At 38.4% G+C, this 19,984-nt stretch overlaps 1 protein-coding gene across 1 annotated transcript in view; it reads right to left on the bottom strand.

Moving 5' to 3' along the window:
• ARHGEF38 (Rho guanine nucleotide exchange factor 38) overlaps positions 1–19,984 on the bottom strand; it is a 125,322-nt gene that overhangs the window by 74,713 nt on the left and 30,625 nt on the right. Inside the window, exon 2 of the mRNA XM_032400938.1 lies at positions 19,033–19,217. Within this exon, the coding sequence (XP_032256829.1) occupies positions 19,033–19,217 (185 nt within the window). The remainder of the gene's footprint in view (positions 1–19,032; positions 19,218–19,984) is intronic.

Below are 19,984 nucleotides of genomic sequence, written 5' to 3'. Positions count from 1 at the left end.
TCAAATAAATAAATAAAATCTTAAAAAAAGATATGAGTAAGTTTGAAGATAGGAAAGTTCACCTGAAGAGAGGTGCCATGCTCAAAATTACTAAGTCAGGACAGAGTTGGAACTGGAAATTGACCTTTTACTCCTATACTTTAGTCCATTACCAGCAAATACTGACAGAATATTTTGCCATCTCTGGATTTTTTGTCTTGTTCCTGAGTTTTCACTAAGTTATCACTTCTACAATTTATTTCTCAAGGTCAGAATCCTGCATATCTTTCTAATTTAGATTTTAAATTCATTTTGCAAGGATTTAATTCTATATTCTATCTATAATCTTAGCTCGATGTAGCAAATACTAAGTAATAAAAATGTAGCATTTAATTTCATTTCTTTTTGAAGGACAGAAAGGATTAAAACATCAATTGGCCTGTATCATCATGGGCCCATGGGGATTCTGTGAATCATAAATTCACATCCAGTCACTGCTTTGCCAGGAACAAACAAATGTCTGATCCAAATAGGCTTTTAAAATTGATAGATGACTTTATAATTATTGATATAAATTCAAAGAAGCATTTATATACATTTATTAATCATTTACTAGAAACAGGCAATGCTCTAAAAGCTTAAGTTGAGTTATATTTTAAAGGGATTAAAATTTATTTTTTAAAAAAAAAGATTTAGTCTAAGTATACATTATCCTAAGCAAAGTCAATGCATAATAATTCAAATGTACAAAACAGAAAAATTAAAGGTTAGTGTTTCTGGTGGCAACTTAATTCTTTGCTTTACAAACATATTCATCACAAGATATACTTCAAATGGCAAGTTCTCATTACACTTAAATAATGCTGAGTTTATAGTTGTGTGCATGCAAAGCTCCCCAGGTATAAATATCTAAGTAAAGGAAAACATACCTATAACATTTCATCAATTCAGAGACTATAATCACTGGGGTAGAATTACTTTATACCCCACAAGCACCTTATACCCACTGTGTTCAAAACATTCCTTGCATTTTCCTGCCTTCATATCCTAGCCTGAGCTCTTCCTTTTGCTCACAAATGCTTTGCCCTCATAATACTTTGCAACATTCTACCTGTCTGAAATGAAGATGGTAATGATAGTGTTTGTCCAGTAGTTTTGACCATCTCTCTGTTCTTTCTGTTTTTTTTTTGGGGGGGAAGCGATAGCTCCCCAACTCTAACCGATGTGGTGGAATTGTCAGTCATGATGTCCTGCCCCATATATCATTCCCTACAAAGTGGGCATGTGACCTAGCTGGCCACAGGGATTGGCTCAGGATGGGCAGGTTCCCAAGCAAAGCCAATGAGAATCTTCCCTGATTTTTTTTTTTAAGTTCCAACTTTTTTTTAATTAATTTTTTTGATGTAGTGTTCCATGAGTCATTGTTTGCGTATAACACCCAGTGATCCATTCAATATGTACCCTCTTTAATACCCATCGAAAGGCTAGCCCATCCCCCCCCCCACCCCCCTCCCCTCTAGAACCCTCAGTTTGTTTCTCGGAGTCCACAGTCTCTTATGGTTCGTCTCCCTCTCCGATTTCCAACAACAAAAAATGAAATCTTCCCTGATTTTTAATGAATGGTTGTTAGGAAATAGAAGGACCTGGATTATTAGCCTTAAGTATATAAGTTTCTATCTTTAGCAGTCCTCTTTGTGGGGAGTTTGACTGTGATCAAGTCAATAGAGTGAGGGAAGGCTAAACTTGGATCTCCCTTGCAATAAGCAAGACATCCTTATTATAGAAGATAATAAATTGCCTTTTTATTTAAGCTAGTTTGAATTTTATTTGTTACCTGTAACTAATAGGGGACTAATACACTTTTCTTTATTTCTAGCCCCAAATCTCACTTCCTTTTAAGAAAACGTTTCTGCTCTCTTGCTTAAAATTAACCTCTCCCTCTCCTTTGCTTCCATGACTCTTGGTTTGTATGACACAATGCTGATATTGAAGCCCACCATATATATCAGGGATATTTATTAATTTATCTGTCTCTATGTCAAAACTGTGAGCTCCTCCAGGACATTTGTTTTCGTGAGTTATTTGAATACCCCACTGTATCTAGTATACTACTGGGCCCATGCCTAGTTACCCAATAGAAGTTTGACCATTTAAATGGAATCTAATCACTACAATTCAAATGATGTATTTACTCTGTGGGAGCCATCAATAAATGTTCCTCGTAATCACCCTACTGGGCTCTGAATAACAAGTACAGTATAAAACAATCAAAAGTGGTGTGAAGAAGAAAAATCAAAATCACCTAATTTGGTTGTTAAAAATATCACATTAAGTGGATCTTTTATAACTTTCTACTTAATTTTATCTACAAAGACAAACTGTTGTACTCAGTTTGACTATTAGTATACCTGGAAAACTTGCTGACAGAGGGCAAATTTCCCCTTAGTTTACACTTGGGAAATGCTTGTTTATTGTTTTTTGTTTAATGAGCCCTGGGACACTCAGCCTAAAACCCAGCCACGGGGAAGAATAAGTAAACAGTCTTAGGTGTCATTCAGACCTCCAACCATGGACACCTTTGAAAGTGAACATTGAAAAGAAGTCTAGGAACAAACTCTTAAAAAAAAAAACCCCACTATTATCATAAAAGTAGTTCATGTTCATTGTAGAAAAAGATGGGCAGATAAGTAAAAGAAAGACAACACAAATACCTAGAATTCTACCACACGGCAATAACCACTGATATTCTGAGGTATGTCCTGCCAAATTGTTTTTCTCTCTCTGAATGTGGGCATCTGTACAAAAGATTTATATACTTAAAATAATGTTTTAAAATTTGTCTTTTTTTTAGGGGCTCCTGGGTGGCTCAATCTGTTAAGCATCTACCTTTGGTTCGGGTCATGATCCCAGGATCCTGGGATTGAGCCAGGGTTGGGTTTCCTGCTCAACGGGGAGCCTGTTTCTCCCTCCCTTTGCCCCTCCCCCTGCTCCTGCTCTCTCAGAGCTCTCTCTCAACTAAATAAAAATAAAATCTTTAAAAATAAATTAAATAAATAAAATAAAATAAAATTTACCTTTTTAAAACTTAGTATAACAGGAACATCTTTTTATGCCATTAATCTTCCTTAATTGCATCATTTTTAATGTCAACATTATGTAGAAATACTTTAGTTTATTTAACCAGTCACTAAATCTTTGAAATCTAAATAGAATGTCATTTTCACTCTTATAAGCAGCTCTCCTGGCTAAAACCTGATTTACACACATGATTATTTCCATATGCTAAATTTCATAAATATAACTATGGAGCTAAAGTTATTAATATTTCTTAAGGATTTTAACAAGTCTTGGCAAATATTAGCAGCAACTACAAACATTGTTTTTCTTCTAATAACCAATGGATTAAAAGCCCTCAGTTGGATATAACTGTCCTGACCTCAACTTAGAAATATATTTTTAGGCCTCTAATTTGATGATCAAAATCACACAACTTTAAAGTTATACACACACAATAATTGTAGAAGAGAGAAGACAATAAATAGCATTGACTTTGCAGCTTATGGTGATTGCTATCCATCAAGTGCTTCCCTGGAAATTGTTTTTGGAAAAGACTTCAGTGTTTCTATTTGATGTGAGTTGGCAGTAAATCTAGGTTCAAGATAGTGTCCAATATTGGGCCCTTAACTAGAATTCATACTGAGGAAATCCACCTTGAACATCATCTGGTTCAGTCTCACAGAACTCTGGTCCCATCCACCCCTTCTAGAAGGCATTTCCATGCACAGCATTATGGGGAGACCTAGGTGTGTTCCCTAGATTAGTCTGCCCCATTAATAATCTTAGATCCTATAAACCAAATGATATTAAGACTGTAACTGTAAAAAGTAAGAGGAGAATGGAGGAAAGCTGAAAATGGGTAAAAACCTATAAGAAGTGGAAACCCAATGCGGACATTCTGAGAGGAAAGAACCAGGTCTTGTTTTATTTTTTAGTGAGGCAATTGAGAAGGAAAGGCTTGTGAGACAGAAATTGCGGCAAGTGGAAAAGAGGATGTTGGCAGAAGGCCCGGGGAACCACAGGGCTGGGATAATTATCTAATTACTAGGGTATTTACTCAGACGGTTGGCTTCTAGATTACAAAGCTTTTCAGGGTAAACTAGCCATTATTTCATCAGGTTTCTCAAAACTACTGATTTGTATGTATGAGCTTTCCTGCTGTGAAACTAGATTCTAAACTGGCTAATTGAGTCAAACTACAAATTGAATCAATATCAATTGATTCAATGCTAGACAGCAAGTCTTTTAACTAATCTTCCAGCTAAATGCCCAACTTACCCCATAACTACCCGGAAACATTCCAGGCCAGAAGACGGAATGTGGACAGACCTCTATCAGAGATGTCAATCCCTTCACAAAAGTAGGTTGGGATTCTGGGATGGACATCTCACTCGGCTTCTGCAAGAAGAAAAGCAGAGCCAACAGAGGTGAGTGAAGGCCAGGCTAGAGACTGTGGTCCCATTTAAGAAATTCCCGAGGCCTCTGAGAAAGGAAGTGGATTGAGAAGTTCCTTCCAAACTTTGTGTTGACTATTAATAGAAAAGTCAATTGTTGGGCGCCTGGGTGGCTCAGTTGGTTAAGCGACTGCCTTCGGCTCAGGTCATGATCCTGGAGTCCCAGGATCGAGTCCCGCATCGGGCTCCCTGCTTGGCAGGGGGTCTGCTTCTCCCTCTGACCCTCCTCCTTCTCATGCTCTCTGTCTCTCATTCTCTCTCTCTCTCAAATAAATAAATAAAATCTTTAAAAAAAAAAAAAAAAAAGAAAAGTCAATTGTTTCTATTGATATCCTTGGATAAAAGCATATAGTTGATCAAGGGTCCCTGCCTTTGTTTCTCTTATTTGCCTTGGGGCAAAGAAAAGAAATTACTTGGGGTCGGCTGTGGTCTTCAGGTTTGCTCTTCTTTCCTACTTAGAATTTTATATGAAATGCTCAGATGACAAATAGTACTGCTAGGAATAGCCCTTCTGAGCTGAAAATCCAGTAAATCTTACGACTCTTTAGAAATTCTAAAAAGAAAGTATGGAATAAACACTTAAGTTATATTGTCAAAACACAAAGGGCAGGTGTTTGGGAACTCCATGTAGTAACTGAACCACCAAATTCCAGACTCCAAACCCCAGAGTCATGACAAGTTCACTCCTGTGTCACCTGGACCTCAGATATCAATAGTTTCACCCCACTACTTCCAGCATTCTGTGAGCCCCCTTTTTTTTTGTGACTCCATAAAACTCCATAAAACTTTATCACATCCCACTTAGTGCTTCTGAAAAAGCTTCTATACTCATCTTTATTCCTGGTTCCCCAAGTCAGCTTGCCTGATTCTTTCAGTGTTTCATAAACATAAGTTTAATGAGGTTTACAACACAATGATGAACTCCCCTCCTTTAAAACATTTAGTTCCTCCCAGCTGCCTACAGAAAAGACCCCAAATTCCTCAGCCTGACAGTTTTGTCTGGTCAAGACCTACCTTGTCTCATTCCATTTATTTTTATTTTAAAAGAACCATCTGCTCCAATCAAAAGGCATGGCTTGTCCTCACGCTTGTCACATGCGAGCTCACTTATAACTTGTGGCCTGCAACTTCTGAGCTCGTGAACCGCTCTCCTGACCATGCCTTTGCCTAACCAGTGTTTATTTGATAGAGATTCCATCCCTCCTCCAGGACTTCCTAGACCATTCACGCAGCCTAAAGTCATTCATAGCCAATCGATAAGCTATTATTTCTGCTCATGTCTCAGACACTGTATTAGGTCTTGGGGATACAGCTGTGAGCAAATGAGACAAAAATCCATGCCTCATAAAGGAGACAAGTAAATGAGATAAATAAGTAAAATATATGGTATATAAATAGGGTTAAATGCTATAGGGATAAAATCAAGCAGAGAGAGGGAATTTGGGAGAAGCTACAGCACTGGGAATGCCTCACCCAAATCCCCTTGGTCCTAAATGTTCCTATATACACTGAAGCACTTCCTGCTGCTACTATCTTTGATTCTCTACCTAAAGGCTTTCTCTGACCACAGATTCCTGCTCTGTCTATACACAGGGAAGTCCAGGGTGTCAGGAATGAACACTCTCAGGAGCATTACTCAAACAATGTCTAACAGGAATTGGTGGATCGATACCCTTCACATGTCACAACGCTGAGGTTCTGTAGAGCGTGTGCCCTAGAGACCCCAATGGGATATGAGCCCCATTGGGTTTCAGAAGCAATCTGTTCCTGAATATACCTATATTGTCTTTTTTTTCTTTTCTGTTTCATGTCCTTATTCCTTTACTGCTATTCCAGGAGACCACCTCTCAAATAAATGACTTGCTCTAAAATGCTTTTTATCTGGATCTGCTTCTGAGAGAACCTAGTATAAGACAGAGTGAGGTGGTCAAGGAATGTTTTACTGAGTGAAGGCATGACGGAGGTGAAGGAGCAAGCCATGAGGTTTTCTAGGGGAAGGACATTCAAGGCAAAGAAAACAGAAAGAGCAAAGGGCTTGAAACAACACTGTTCCTGGCTTATTCACTGAACACAGAGATGGCCAGAATGTAGAAAGAGGCAAGGTCAGAGGGAATGAGGAATCAGCTTATGTAGGACCTCATAGGTCATCATAGGAATATTAGGTTTAATCAGAATGAGATGAGAAGCCATTGGAAGGTTTTGAGTAGAAAAGGGACATGATCTGACTGATATTTTTAGAAGAATCACACTGGTTGCTTGATTGAGACAAGGATGGAAAAAAGAAAGATGGGTCATGAGGAAGGTGTAATAATCTAGGTGGTTATTGATGGGTTCTTGAAGTAATGGAGGAGGTGAGAAGTGGTCTAATTCTGAATAAATTTTGAAGGCAGAGCTGATAGAATTTGCTGGTAGATCCAATATAGGGTTTAAGAGAAAGAAAAGTCAAGGATGACAGCAGGGATTTTTGCCCAAGCATCTGGAAGAACAGAGCTGCCATCTACTAAGGTGAGAAAGACTATAAAGAGAGCAAATTTTAAAGGGAAATTTGGGAGCTCAGCTTTGGACTAATGTTAAATTGGAGATGCCTTGTAGATGATCACATAGAAATTTGACTGGAGAGTTGGATATAAGCAAAGTAAACTTTCAGGGAAAATGTCTAGGCTGGAGATAAACATTTGTCAACCATTAGCATGTAGATGGGATTGAAAGGCATGAAACCGGATCAGATCCTCAACAGAGTGAATGAATGTAAACAAAAGAGAGAAGAGGGCCACAGGCTGAGCCTTGATCTACTTTGGTGTTTAGAGAAATTGGAGTAGTACAGGGAGACCAGGTGCACGTGGAGTCTTAGAAGACAGAAAAAGGAAATTGTTCTATGAAATGCTGTTAAGAGGTCAGGAAAGTGAGTGCCTCCATCTGCTAATGTCTAAAGCAATTGTTTGCTGCATAACTAATTAGCAGAACTAATCATGAACCACCTTCTGTTGTGATCATTTCTAGCATCGTCTTGAAACATATCTTTAATTGTTATTTGGCTTTTTATGTGTCATTTTCTTGACCAGGTTATAAACTCTTCTAGGGCAGGACCATGACAAATTTCCTTGATTCCCATGCAGAACTCAGCAGAGGGCATTGTATGCAATAGACACTTGACAAACATTTAATCTTTTCATTTGCATATTCAACTAGAATATCACATTCTCCATGAAATACGGCCTAGTTAATCTGTCTGAAAGTGATCTGTCCCGTCTGTGAACTCCAATAGCACTCATTGTTTGCATTTATCAATTATTGCTTTGCATTACACATTATCTTTTCATAGCTGTGGGTCTTGTCATCTCTAACTAGGGATCCTTAGTCTTTGATGGCAAGGATGAGTTTCACATGTCTTTATATATTCCAAGTGGCCTAAAATTAATTAATTAATTAACTCATGTAATCATCAACCTTGTCTGTATCCAAAGTGCCTTAAATAAGTGGTTATTAATAAATACTTATTTCCCCAATATGTGCTTTCTTTCTGACCCACCACTATTTAGTCTTTGGAGTCCAAGATTTACGGCCCTGTACTGATTTGCACAGCCATGTTGATCTATGTCTGAGTAAAGGTGCCCCACCATCTCTGGCATTTCATTCGAGAGGTTTATAGCATCAATATAATAATTACAGCCACTAAAATTTTGTTGCCTATTTTCACAAATAAAAACAAATTAAAATAGTGGTTTATGCAACTCAGTTCTGAGAAGTGAGGTGATGAGCACAAGATCATGTTACCCAGGCTGAAGGGATGACTTTCCTTGATATTAAAACAGATCTGTGTATCACATCTCTCTTTCTCTCTCTCTCTCTCTCTTTTTTTTTTCAATTCTGGATGTTCCAACCCCTGCACTGAACTGGAAAATGTGCTCATTTATCTCCTCACTTGGCCCAGCAACTTTTGATCTGGAATATAAATTATAAAAATTAGAGAAAACTGAACTTGCCCTAAAATGGAGCTTATGAGGTGCTTATAGATGTAACAACACAGTGGAGAGCTTCCATCATAAAACTGTAATACAAGGATTAAAAAAAAATCCCTCATTTTTTGAGCCGAGGTTTTCTGAACCAGCAAAGATAAGAGATTTCCTACCCATAAAAAGAATTTTCACATGCTAGAATATTGATATATCAGTTCCATACCCAACTAAATCTGAATCCAATCTGACAGCAAGCTATATGCCTTCCATGATGACAAAACAGAAAAGTCCCTCCCAAGGAAGATGAGAAAGTGAACAGTGATGATTGTGTGAGTAACTTGAAAAAGAGGCAAGTTACATATCATATATTAATGCAGTCACTTTATGGATGACAGCACCATTTACTTGTGGGATTTTTATTTTTAAATTTAACATTGCATAACTATAATCTTCTCCAGCACATAAGAACTGCCCTTATTTTTAAAAAAAAGTCTTTTTTTAAAAAAAGGTTTTATTTATTTGACAGAGAGAGACACAGCAAGAGAGGGAACACAAGCAGGGGACTGGGAGAAGGAGAAGCAGGCTTCCCTCTGAGCAGGGAGCCCGATGTGGGGCTCGATCCCAGGACCCTGGGATCATGACCTGAGCCGAAGGCAGACGCTTAATGACTGAGCCACCCAGGCGCCCCCCCTTTTTGAAAGATTTTATTTAAAAAAAGTTTTTTTAAGGTAAGCTCTACACCCAATATAGGGCTTAAACTCACAACCCTGAGACCAAGAGTTGCATGCTTTACCTACTGAGACAGCCAGGTGCCCCAAGAACTACCCTTACTAATAAATGTTTTAAAAAGTAAAAAAAAAACATAATCAATATTTTTTCTGACTTTTCTAATATGACTTCAAGTATCTGACCTTATAATAGAGGAACAATGGCCCAGATTAGTAATAAATATTAGAGTTTTACAAAGAGGTGAAAATTAAGTCTTCGATTAAAAAAACATAAAGGTGTGGCCATATAAGTCGTGGGATTCTTCATTGTGATGTGATCTTAGTAACCAGGAAAATCAGTATTTTTAATTGATTGAAGAATATGTGTATTGATATTTAAAGCAGACTTCCAGCAAGAGTATAATATTTTATTAAAAAAATTTTTTTTTTAAGATTTTTATTTTTATTTAAGAAAGAGAGTGAGAGAGAGCATGAGAGGAGAGAGGGTCAGAGGGAGAAGCAGACTCCCTGCTGAGCAGGGAGCCCGATGTGGGACTCGATCCTGGGACTCCAGGATCATGACCTGAGCTGAAGGCAGTCGCTTAACCAACTGAGCCACCCAGGCGCCCTTATATAAAAAATAAGGTTTGTGGGCGCCTGGGTGGCTCAGTTGGTTAAGCTCAGATCATGATCCTGGAGTCCCAGGATCGAGTCCCACATCGGGCTCCCTGCTCAGCGGGGAGTCTGCTTCTCCCTCTGACCCTCCTCCCTCTCATGCTCTCTGTCTCTCATTCTCTCTCTCGCAAATAAATAAAATCTTAAAAAATAAAAATAAAAAAAATAAAAAAAATAAAAAATAAGGTTTGTTTTCATATTATCAGCCTAGCTTTGATCTCTGCACTCTGAAGTCTGTGAAGTCCTGTGACTGAGGAGTTGGACCACAGGAACTGCTAGACTATAGGGGAGAAGAGACTAGATTGAGTAGGATGTGGAAGTGAGAGAGAGATTTAGTTGGCTTTTCCCTACATTTGTTTTGTAATCTAGAAGGACTTCTGGTATTCCAAGCATAGCATGAGAAAGAGCCAAGACACATGGGAAATTACTATTATTTTTTAAAGATTCTATTTATTTATTTTAGAATGAGAGAGAGTGTGCATGCATGAGCAGGAGGAGGGGCAGTTGGGGAGGGACAGAGGGGGAGAAAGAGGGAGAGAGAATCTCCAGAGGACTCTCTGCTGAGCCTGGAGCCTGACATGGGGCTCAATCTCATGATCCTGAGATCAAGACCTGAGCCGAAACCAAGAGTCAACGCTCAACTGACTGAGCCACGCAGGTGCCCCAATACACAGGGAATTATTATATGCTATAGAGTTTCTTCTACACAACCTAATGGGTGTTCTTACACTAAAAATGTAGTCTCTATCTTTCTGAAACCACAATAAAAAGAGAATTAATTGAAAAGTTTGACAGAAATCAAGGTAAGAGTCAGAGGAAAAGATTTTGTTCTTACATATATAATTTTACACATTTATTTAAAAGGGTCATGTGGTTAAAGAGAGAAAGGAAGAGAGAGGAAGAACATAAGAACATTATATTTTTAATTAAACTTTTAATTTTTAAATATAATTATAGATTCACACGCTTTAAAAAAATAATACAGAGGGGTCCTGTGTCCCCTCTGCCCAGTTTCCCCAGTTATAGTATCTTGCAAAAGTATAGTACATGTGCATTGGATTTTGATGTGATATGGTAGAACATACTATGAATGGAGTATGGTGACTATCTGCATAAATGAGACATGTCTATGAGCAATTAACATCTTGAGTCCACTTAGTGCAGGGCAATTTTTATGGAGGAAACAGTTTTAGAAAGTAGTTGACTTTAAGAAATTTATGGTCAGTGTGCCAAGGTGAAATATTTTTGAGGCCCAGAAAACAATCTGAAAATTTTGGAAGTTACCAGATACATGAAGAGTAGCTAGGTGATTATAAGAGGCCAGAATTGACCTAATACTAAAACCAGACAATGATATTACAGGAAAAGAAAACTGTGGACAAAATCTCTCATGAATATAGATACAAAAATCCTCCACAAAATATTAACAAAGTGAATCCAACGATGTATATAAAGAATTATACATCATGATTGAGTGGGATTTATTCCAGATATACAAGGCTGGTTCAACATTCAAAAATCATGGGAACGCTGGTCACACGGTGAGGCAGCCAGAGGGTAGACACTACTGAGGTAGAACCCAGCTTTGAGCTGTCAAGACAGATACCAGGGACGTCCAACTAGAAACCTCAAAAGAGAGGGCAGGAGACGGAAGGCTAGGTGATTTCCAGAACAAGTGCTGAAGCTACAGCCCCCTTCATATAGAACAACAATGGGTTCACTCCGGTGAGGAGGGCGCCCTTAAAATAACAGCAAACTCCAAAGGGATATAAAAATCATTTACCAAACTAAAAATGTAGTGATGATAGCTTCAGTTCATAGGACATAAATTGGGCCATGGCCATCTTTTTGTTGTATATAGATTTTCGTGGTATTACAATATTCAAACAGTATTTTCATTATTATAGTGCACTTATGCCCCCTCCTCCCAGTCTCCTTTCTGAGATGATTTTATCTACATTGTGCTCTGTGAGCTTGGCAAACCCTCCTCTTACATAAGCTTCTATAACAGGGCTGATCCCATAGTTTAAACTATAGCAACTTCACTCGGGTGGGAGGCACAGCAAGAAGCTGAATGCCCTGGGTTCTGTGATCCCTTCCCTTCCCTACCCCTTTGGAAGGGATTTGTCCTCTCCAATTCCCTGTCTTTTATGATTCCCTATTTTAGGACTTGCCTCCCCCTCTTTGGATCCTGAGAGAGAAGGACAGTAGCATGTTAGTACAGCGTGATATGTCACGTATGTCATACAGAACAATTGCTGGACATAGTGTCGTCCCTGCCGTCATGACCCCGAACACCCCACTGTTAACCTGGACCTGCGTGATAACACTGGTGGCACCATTTTCCAACTGGGGGCTCGGCATCCAGAGAGAGCATTGATATTGTTTTCCTCAAATGTATGGTCTCCCAATAAATAAAAGAAAACATTTTCCACTTAAATTAGTATTTGTTTTCTGTGGTTAAAATAAAACATGTCAACATATTTTTCAGGGAGACGAGACTCCATAATGGCATATAGGGTATGATTCCAATTTCACAAAATATTTGGGTATGTCTGTATGGCGCGAGCCAAGCTGCTCATGCTGTTTGACAAAGTCCAAGTATGGGGGACGATTCTGAAAACAGGAGACTCCACAGCTGGCTCTTGCTATTCTCTTTCATTTTGTTTATGGCAATCTTTATAATTGTGGGAATATTTCTGGGGTTTCATGATAAAGTGACTACTCATCTTAGTTACGCCTATCTAAGCAATCATAATGAAACTAATTCCACGAAGAATTAGTTTCTATAGAACAAAATAACAAGACGGTCACGCTCTGTCTAGCACCTTTCTCTTTGCATACTGTTTTTTAGTTTTAGCGAAAGCCAATAAGCGGAAATCAATAAAGGTTATGTTAATCATTACAAAGGAAAAATGAAAGAAGGCTATGTCTGTAATCTAGAAAATGATCTAAGATTTGGAAAAACAAAAATATCCTAACATATAAATAAAGTTCCTCCGAGGCTGTCAGGAGGAGACGCTTGCAACCTGACCCTGTGTCTGTGTCTCCTCATTCGCCGACGCCGTCCTTTCCTACGAGAGACCCACCCCGGCTGGAGCTGGACTCCGGCATCTGTATATGCTTAGTCAATAAACAAAAATATTTACAATACTCACTTCTAAGTGTAGAGCTATGGGTGATTATTTTCTTCTATATATTCTGTATAATAAAAATTCTTTTCAAAATTACTGCTATAAAAAAATTACTACAATATAAGGTACACAAATTTGAACAGAAAATCCCAATTGAACTTTTTTTTTTTAATATTTATTTATTTATTTATTTGACAGAGAGAGACACAGCGAGGGAGGGAACACAAGCAGGGGGAGTGGGGGAGGGAGAAGCAGCCTTCCCGTGGAGCAGGGAGCCCGATGTGGGACTCGATCCCAGGACCCCAGAATCATGACCTGAGCTGAAGGCAGACGCTTAACGACTGAATCACCCAGGCGCCCCCCAATTGAACTCTTATCAACACAGAATTATAGATTATTTTTGCCCTTCTTTCTGAAAACACAAAATTTCATAATTCACAAATCAGATAATATGAACAATAAATAAATAGAATATAATATAAATAAAAATCTACCAAATGTACATTCAAACATATACACTTATAAATGCAATACCCTTGGAAGGGTAAAAAGAAGCTAGTAATGGTCTTCTAGAGAAGGAAATTGAATAACTATAAGACACTATTGTGTCCTTGAGATTTTTGGTGTATTTGTATTATGTAAATTTTTAAAATTCAAGAAATAATTAAAAACAAAGAAAAATAAAAACACGTATTTAGATTCCTCCAACTACTCTTTTCAAACATTTTTTGGTCCCTTCCTTACACAAAAAGCTCTTTTCCATTGTTAGATTAGTTTGCTCCAGCTTTGATTTATTTTGACTTACTGCCAAAAACGTACAATCTCTCCTATTGCTGTGTTTGGATAATAAATAACTAGAACCTGTTTTCCCACTAAATGTTTCAACACCGAATGTTGTCGATAATTTTTGCCTTCTTTGCAAAACCTCTCACAATGCTGCAATTAAAGATGTAACTGCCGAGTTTGACCCTGATTTCAGTTAGGTGAAGTTTTGTTTATAGAAAAGCCCCGAAGTTACGGTTAAGATTTGTAACCATGATGGTCACAGAACAGTTGCCGACTCAAGGGCCGGGTCTAGACACTCACTAGCACCCTGATTCATTCATGCAAGTGCCCTCAGATAACCTAGTGCTTTTCTCAGTTTTCCACTTCCTCCTTCCAATTTTAACTTCCATATACTACCTTGTTTCTTCTGGGACTGAAAAGAAGGAATCAGATGTATCGAGAGAAGGCCTGGAGGCAGTACAATAGAGCAAAGATGGTCTTTTCAACAATGGAGGCAAAGACTGTCTTCTCGACAAGAGAAAAGACATGGAATAGGTGACTTCCCGAAGTCCCTTCCAGACTGACTTGTACATGTACGATATTTACTGATGTTGCCTCAGGTTTAGCTAAGCATGGTTTACAGATAGTTCCCATGGTTACATAAACATTGTATGTGTTAATTTATAAATTTTGACACTAACTGATGACAGGTGGCCTGTGTGCAAAGACAATGGTATTTAAACAGTTAGAAGGGAAATAAGGACAAAAAGGAGCTAATGAACATTGAAAAGTGGTAAAGTTAATAAATTCATGGCATAAATTAACTACCTTGGCACTCATAAATGTTTCGTCTGGGTTCCTGAGCATCTATTTACTTAGTCAAGGTTAAAAGCATTAAGAAGTGGGGGAAAGGTGGATTGGATAGGAGAACTCGGAGAAAGCTCTGAATAACTACTATTTCAACATGAGTGGAGAGGACAAGTAGACCACTAGACTGAAACCAAATTCCACAAGGAGGCAGACAGAGAGCACTGAAAGATCTCAGCAAAGAGAAGTGCCAGATGTGAAAAATCAACAAGCTATAAACCATCTGAATAAAATAACAAGGGAAATAGGAGTTAGAAGTGTGAGAACGGTAATTCAAAGTATTGAGAGTAGAAGTTAAACATGCCAGATAAACTACATGTCACCATGATGGAAATGTTTTATTTTACATGGTCTGAAACACCAATTCTGAGAATTGCTCTAAGAGTTACATAGGAAGCAAAAAATAAGAAAAACAATGAAAGCAAAAACACAAACACCGATCAGAGTGCATATATGAGATTATAGCTCAGCCATGGCATGTACATTGGTGGGGCCAGTTTAAGTCACCAGTGTGGTAGACGGGTTAAAATTGAGAACATTTGCATACTGAATAAACTTGTTCCATTTGATACAAAACTGTGCTCTTTAGAAAGCATGTACGATGTGGGGGAGGGGCAGAGGGAGAGGGAGAGAGAGAATCTTAAGCAGGCTCCACGCCCAGCATGGAGCCAACACAGGGCTCCATCTCAAGATCCTGAGATCTTGACCTGAGCCGGAATCAAGAGTCAGGTGCTTAACTGACTGAGCCGCCCAGGTGCCCCATACTGTCTTTTTTAATATTGATCATTAACTCATCACAAGGACAGACTTTTGGTAAATTGTGCTTATTTTGAAATGTCTTAGTCACATATGGTTTTATACATATTAAATATTTCACATCTAACTTAAACAGGGAAAGAGAATATACACAAGAGAGAGTTTTTGCTTTTTTAAGATAGCAGGTAATGGTGATGAGATTGATTCAATAAGGTTGGTGATGGTAAAATCAATATACAGGAGGAAGAAAGGACACTGGCAGGAATGAAATCCTTGAAGAAGCCTGAGGGGATAGAATCCACGGCATTAGAAGAAAAGTTGCCCTTAATTAGAAGCAGAACCATTAGACAGCTGACATGGGTAGAGATGCAGGTAAGTTGGTAGGTGTGGTGTTGGGAGAGTGCATCTTCTTATTGTGTCTGTTTTCTCAATGAAATGATGAGAAAGGACCTTAGCCCTGGTGGCATCCAAAACTTGTCAGGGAGAGGGAACCAATGGGAGTGGGCTAGAGAATGGTAAGCCTGAAATTCTGATTTTGAGGGGGTGAAGAAATAGAATGACAGCCCTAGGGAGTGGTGCCTGGAGTGAGGGGCTAAGATGGGGTTGAAGGAAAGATCTCAGGATGCCAGCAAGTCAAGGAACTGGTGGAGAGGCCTGGAGGTTGCGCGGGCCATTTGCCTGATTATTGAAATGACCTGACGTTGATGTCAGACCTGGAGAGAGGGAGAAGGTATGGAGCAGTGGACGAGGTTCTAAATTTTTCAGAAAATAGGAGTGACCGGTAAAACCTCACCATAAGGGAGGGTGGGTTGTGGTCGAGTCTGGAGTCTGATGCTATGTGCATTTAAAGTTAATATTTTCGTAAGTATGTAAATAAACATTTTATTAATAACCATTAATATCTGCTAGAACAGAGGTTACATCAGACACAACTAGTTTATATTAAATGAAAAACACCAAAAATATTTTTATATATTTAGCAATGAACCCAGAGAGCAACTTTCTATCATGACCATTAATGTTATTCTTTTTTTTTTTTTTTTTTTTAATATTTTATTTATTTATTTGACAGAGAGAGAGAACATGAGAGCAGGAACACAAGCAGGGGGAGTGGGAGGGGGAGAAGCAGGCCTCCCACGGAGCAGGGAGCCCGATGCGGGGCTCGATCCCAGGACCCTGGGATCATGACCTGAGCCGAAGGCAGACGCTTAACGACTGAGCCACCCAGGCGCCCCTGTGTTATTCTTAATCCTACAGGATGAATAAGAAATTTCCAGATTCAGAAAGTGGCCAGTTACCTTCCAACTTGAGAACCAGGAGAGGATTAAATATGAATACCAATGAAGCCTTTGGAATGGACCTGACCAGTAGTAATTACCTATTGAAAGTCGTGAAGAAGTAAAACTAAAAGTGACCCGGTATGAAGGAAAAATTCAAAGTCTGCTTTGCCACTTTTCTTTATACGTTGTCTTAAACCAAAACCAAAACCAAACCTAACATTTATATCTAAGGTCACCTTGATCTACACTGGTTTTCCCTAATTTGTAGGCCAGTTATTTTTTCTAGTATTTCTTAGAGGAATCTTGTGTTAACATAAACTCTGCTTCTGGATATTTTAAGTACTGGGGGAAAGATGTAATAATTGAAGTTGGGACAACTGGCTGACAATATTTTTGTAATCAAAATGTATGTATGTATTAAGATGCCAAACCCAAAAGCCATAAAGTTAAATATATTTGGTCACTTAAACCCAGCAAAATTAAATGCATAAAACTTAAACAAGGTTTAACTTTTTAACCTTAAATAAGGTTATTTTTTAAAAAATTTTTATTTAAATTCAATTTAGTTAACATATAGTGTATTATTAGTTTCAGGGGTAAAGTTAGTGATTCATCAGTTGCATATAACACACAGTGCCCTCCTTAATGCCCATCACCCAGTTACCTCATCCCCCCCAACCCATCTCCCCTCCAGCAACCCTCAGTTTGTTCTCTATAGTTAAGAGTCTCTTATGGTTTGCCTCCCTCTTTGTTTTTATCTTACTAGAAGGCAAAAAACAAACTGAGAAAATTAGTTGTAAGATGTGGGATGAAAAAAGAATACCCTTAATATATAAAGAGGTCTTATAAAACAATAAGAAAAAGATAAACCATATCTTTTTAAAAGGGCAAGAGACATGAATATGAATAGGGATTGAAGAGAAAAGAAATGGCTAATGAATATACAAAAAGGTATTTTGACTTCTGAAGCACTGTTAATGAGAATGAAAATTAGAATGGTATTGACTTTTTGGTTGTCAGCTGGCAAATTTTTATCAAAATCCCTAATATGTATACCCTTTGATCTAGCAATTCCACTTCTAGGAATTTATTCTAAGGAGATGAGGTGACAATACCCAAATCATAAGAGTGTCTCAGCATCAGTAACAGTAGAAAAACATTTGTATGTGTCAGTAGTCATGAAAAGAAACATCCAACAGATTGCTGAATGAAACGATTATGTTATAAAATGGCATGTGTAGTTTTGATTACATTTATGTAAAAATATATGTTCAAAATATATATGGGTTTGTGTGTATGTGTGTGTGTGTGTATGTAAATGTCCCAATTGATGCCTGCAAGGATGTTTCCCGACCATGTGAATGGTGATTATATTTAAGCAGGTGAATTCTGATCATCTTTACTTTCTAGTTTATGCTTTTGTGTATTGTTTCAATTGTGTATGAGGACTGTTTACCACCCTAGTGATTAGGTTATCACTCCTTAGGGTCGTTGTTCTTGCTCTCCCCTCAACCTGGAACACCTTTTACCCCTTTCGGTTCTTGGCTGTAATGTCCCCGATTGGAAGGGTCTGCATTTACTACCGTATTTGAAATAGAAACATCTACTTTGGTTTTCTCCGCTATACTTGCCACCGTCTGTTTTAATTTATATTTGTTTATTAATTTATTAGTTATTGTCTGACTCTTCCTCTCTCCCACTGGAAAGTAAACCCCATAAGGGCAGGACTTTGTTTTGTACTGAACTGTAACCCCAGAGCTGGGAACGGTGCCAGTTACAATATCAGGTACTTAATACATGCACATATATATGAATCAAATATCCTTGTACATATACTCTAATTCCTTACAGGAAAGTCTCTGAAAAGGCCTTGATTAAAAAGGAGGAGAATGATTAACTTATGAACACTTCAAGTGTTACCTTACATTCAGGTTAATTTCTATGTTGAATTTTACTTGGCTAAATAATCTGAAGTTTAATTGAGCTCTCAATGTGGGGGCGGGGAGAAACACATTTTTTTTCTTCCAAATCTTTGATCATCTTTGAATCAAATTAAGTGCTTTGCTCCTAAACTGCTGAAAACCTATTGCTCCCAGTTCCAAAAGAATCCAAGAAAGAACCTATAGAAATTTCAAAGTGGCAGAAACTGTGAACTTCCTTTTCCCCATATTTTGGAATACAGTTTTCTTGGCCAAATGGAGGGACTCTGGGTGTCCCTCTGCTGACACTGGAAATATGAATCTGATGCTACCTTCCACCACCACAAACCCAGGCCTCAAGGAAAAGGGCCCATCCCTCCACCCTCACTGCGGCAGATACTATCACTTGGATGATTTGATTTCATGGTGCTGGTGATCTTATTTAGGATATGGTTGGGGGGGGACCCTCCAAGTTGCACTTACCTGTTTATTTCTCAAGGGCTGAACCACTTCCCTAATGCACAGCTCGAGATCATTGAGGTAGTCTTTTTCCGTCTGTATCAGCTCCTTGATGATTTTCAAACGCTTTGCCATCATTCTCTGCATCTGATGCTCCTCCTGAGTTAGGGTCTCAGTGGCAGAAGCCCCGGCCTGTGGAGTCATCTTTTCTGTTAAATAAAAACATGCGTGTACAAGTAAGACATTCTGCTGTGGTTTCTTGTTCCATCATTACAAACACTGTTGGATTACTGTTAGCAAGGAAAAAGGCATAGAGTGTGTTCAGAGTATGTTCTTAGGAAGAAATGTGTGGTAGTTTGCCCTAAGGTTGGAATCCTATGAAACTATGAGCAACAAGGGACATGAGAATAGATACTTCTGACAAGTCAGTTGAATGACACTTGATTGTCAAGGCTTGTTTTTAAAATATCCCTTTGTTACTATATTTAGCTATAAACCTGGTCTTCAGGCTGGAGATAAAAATGTATTAAAATCAGTTCAGAAATTCTTCTGGATACATTGGCTTTTAAATCAAGGGACGATTTTTAATTAATAAGTGGAACGCCTTCCCATTTTGCCCCTATTATTAAAAATAATTGCCCTTCTTCACAGCGCAGAGGATCATAGGGGAAGGGAGGGAAAACTGAGTGGGAAGTCTTCAAAGAAGGAGAAACCATGAGAGACTCCTAACTCTAGGAAACAAACTGAGGGTTGCTGGAGGGGAGGTATGTGGGGGATGGGGTAACCGGGCGATAGGCATTAAGGAGGGCACGTGATGTAAAGAGCACTGGGTGTTATACGCAACTGATGAATCATTGAACACTACATCTGAAACTAATGATGTACTATATGCTGGCTAATTGAATTTAAGTTAAAAAAAATAATTGCCCTTCATTCTTAGTGAGTAATACGCAAGGCTCAATGAAATGGAAAACAA

Source organism: Phoca vitulina, unplaced genomic scaffold (assembly GCF_004348235.1).
Source record: "Phoca vitulina isolate PV1807 unplaced genomic scaffold, GSC_HSeal_1.0 scaffold3, whole genome shotgun sequence".
Classification (NCBI taxonomy): Eukaryota; Metazoa; Chordata; class Mammalia; order Carnivora; family Phocidae; genus Phoca; species Phoca vitulina.
Note: the sequence above shows the minus strand (reverse complement) of the source record. Positions and strands in the feature narration are given on the sequence as shown.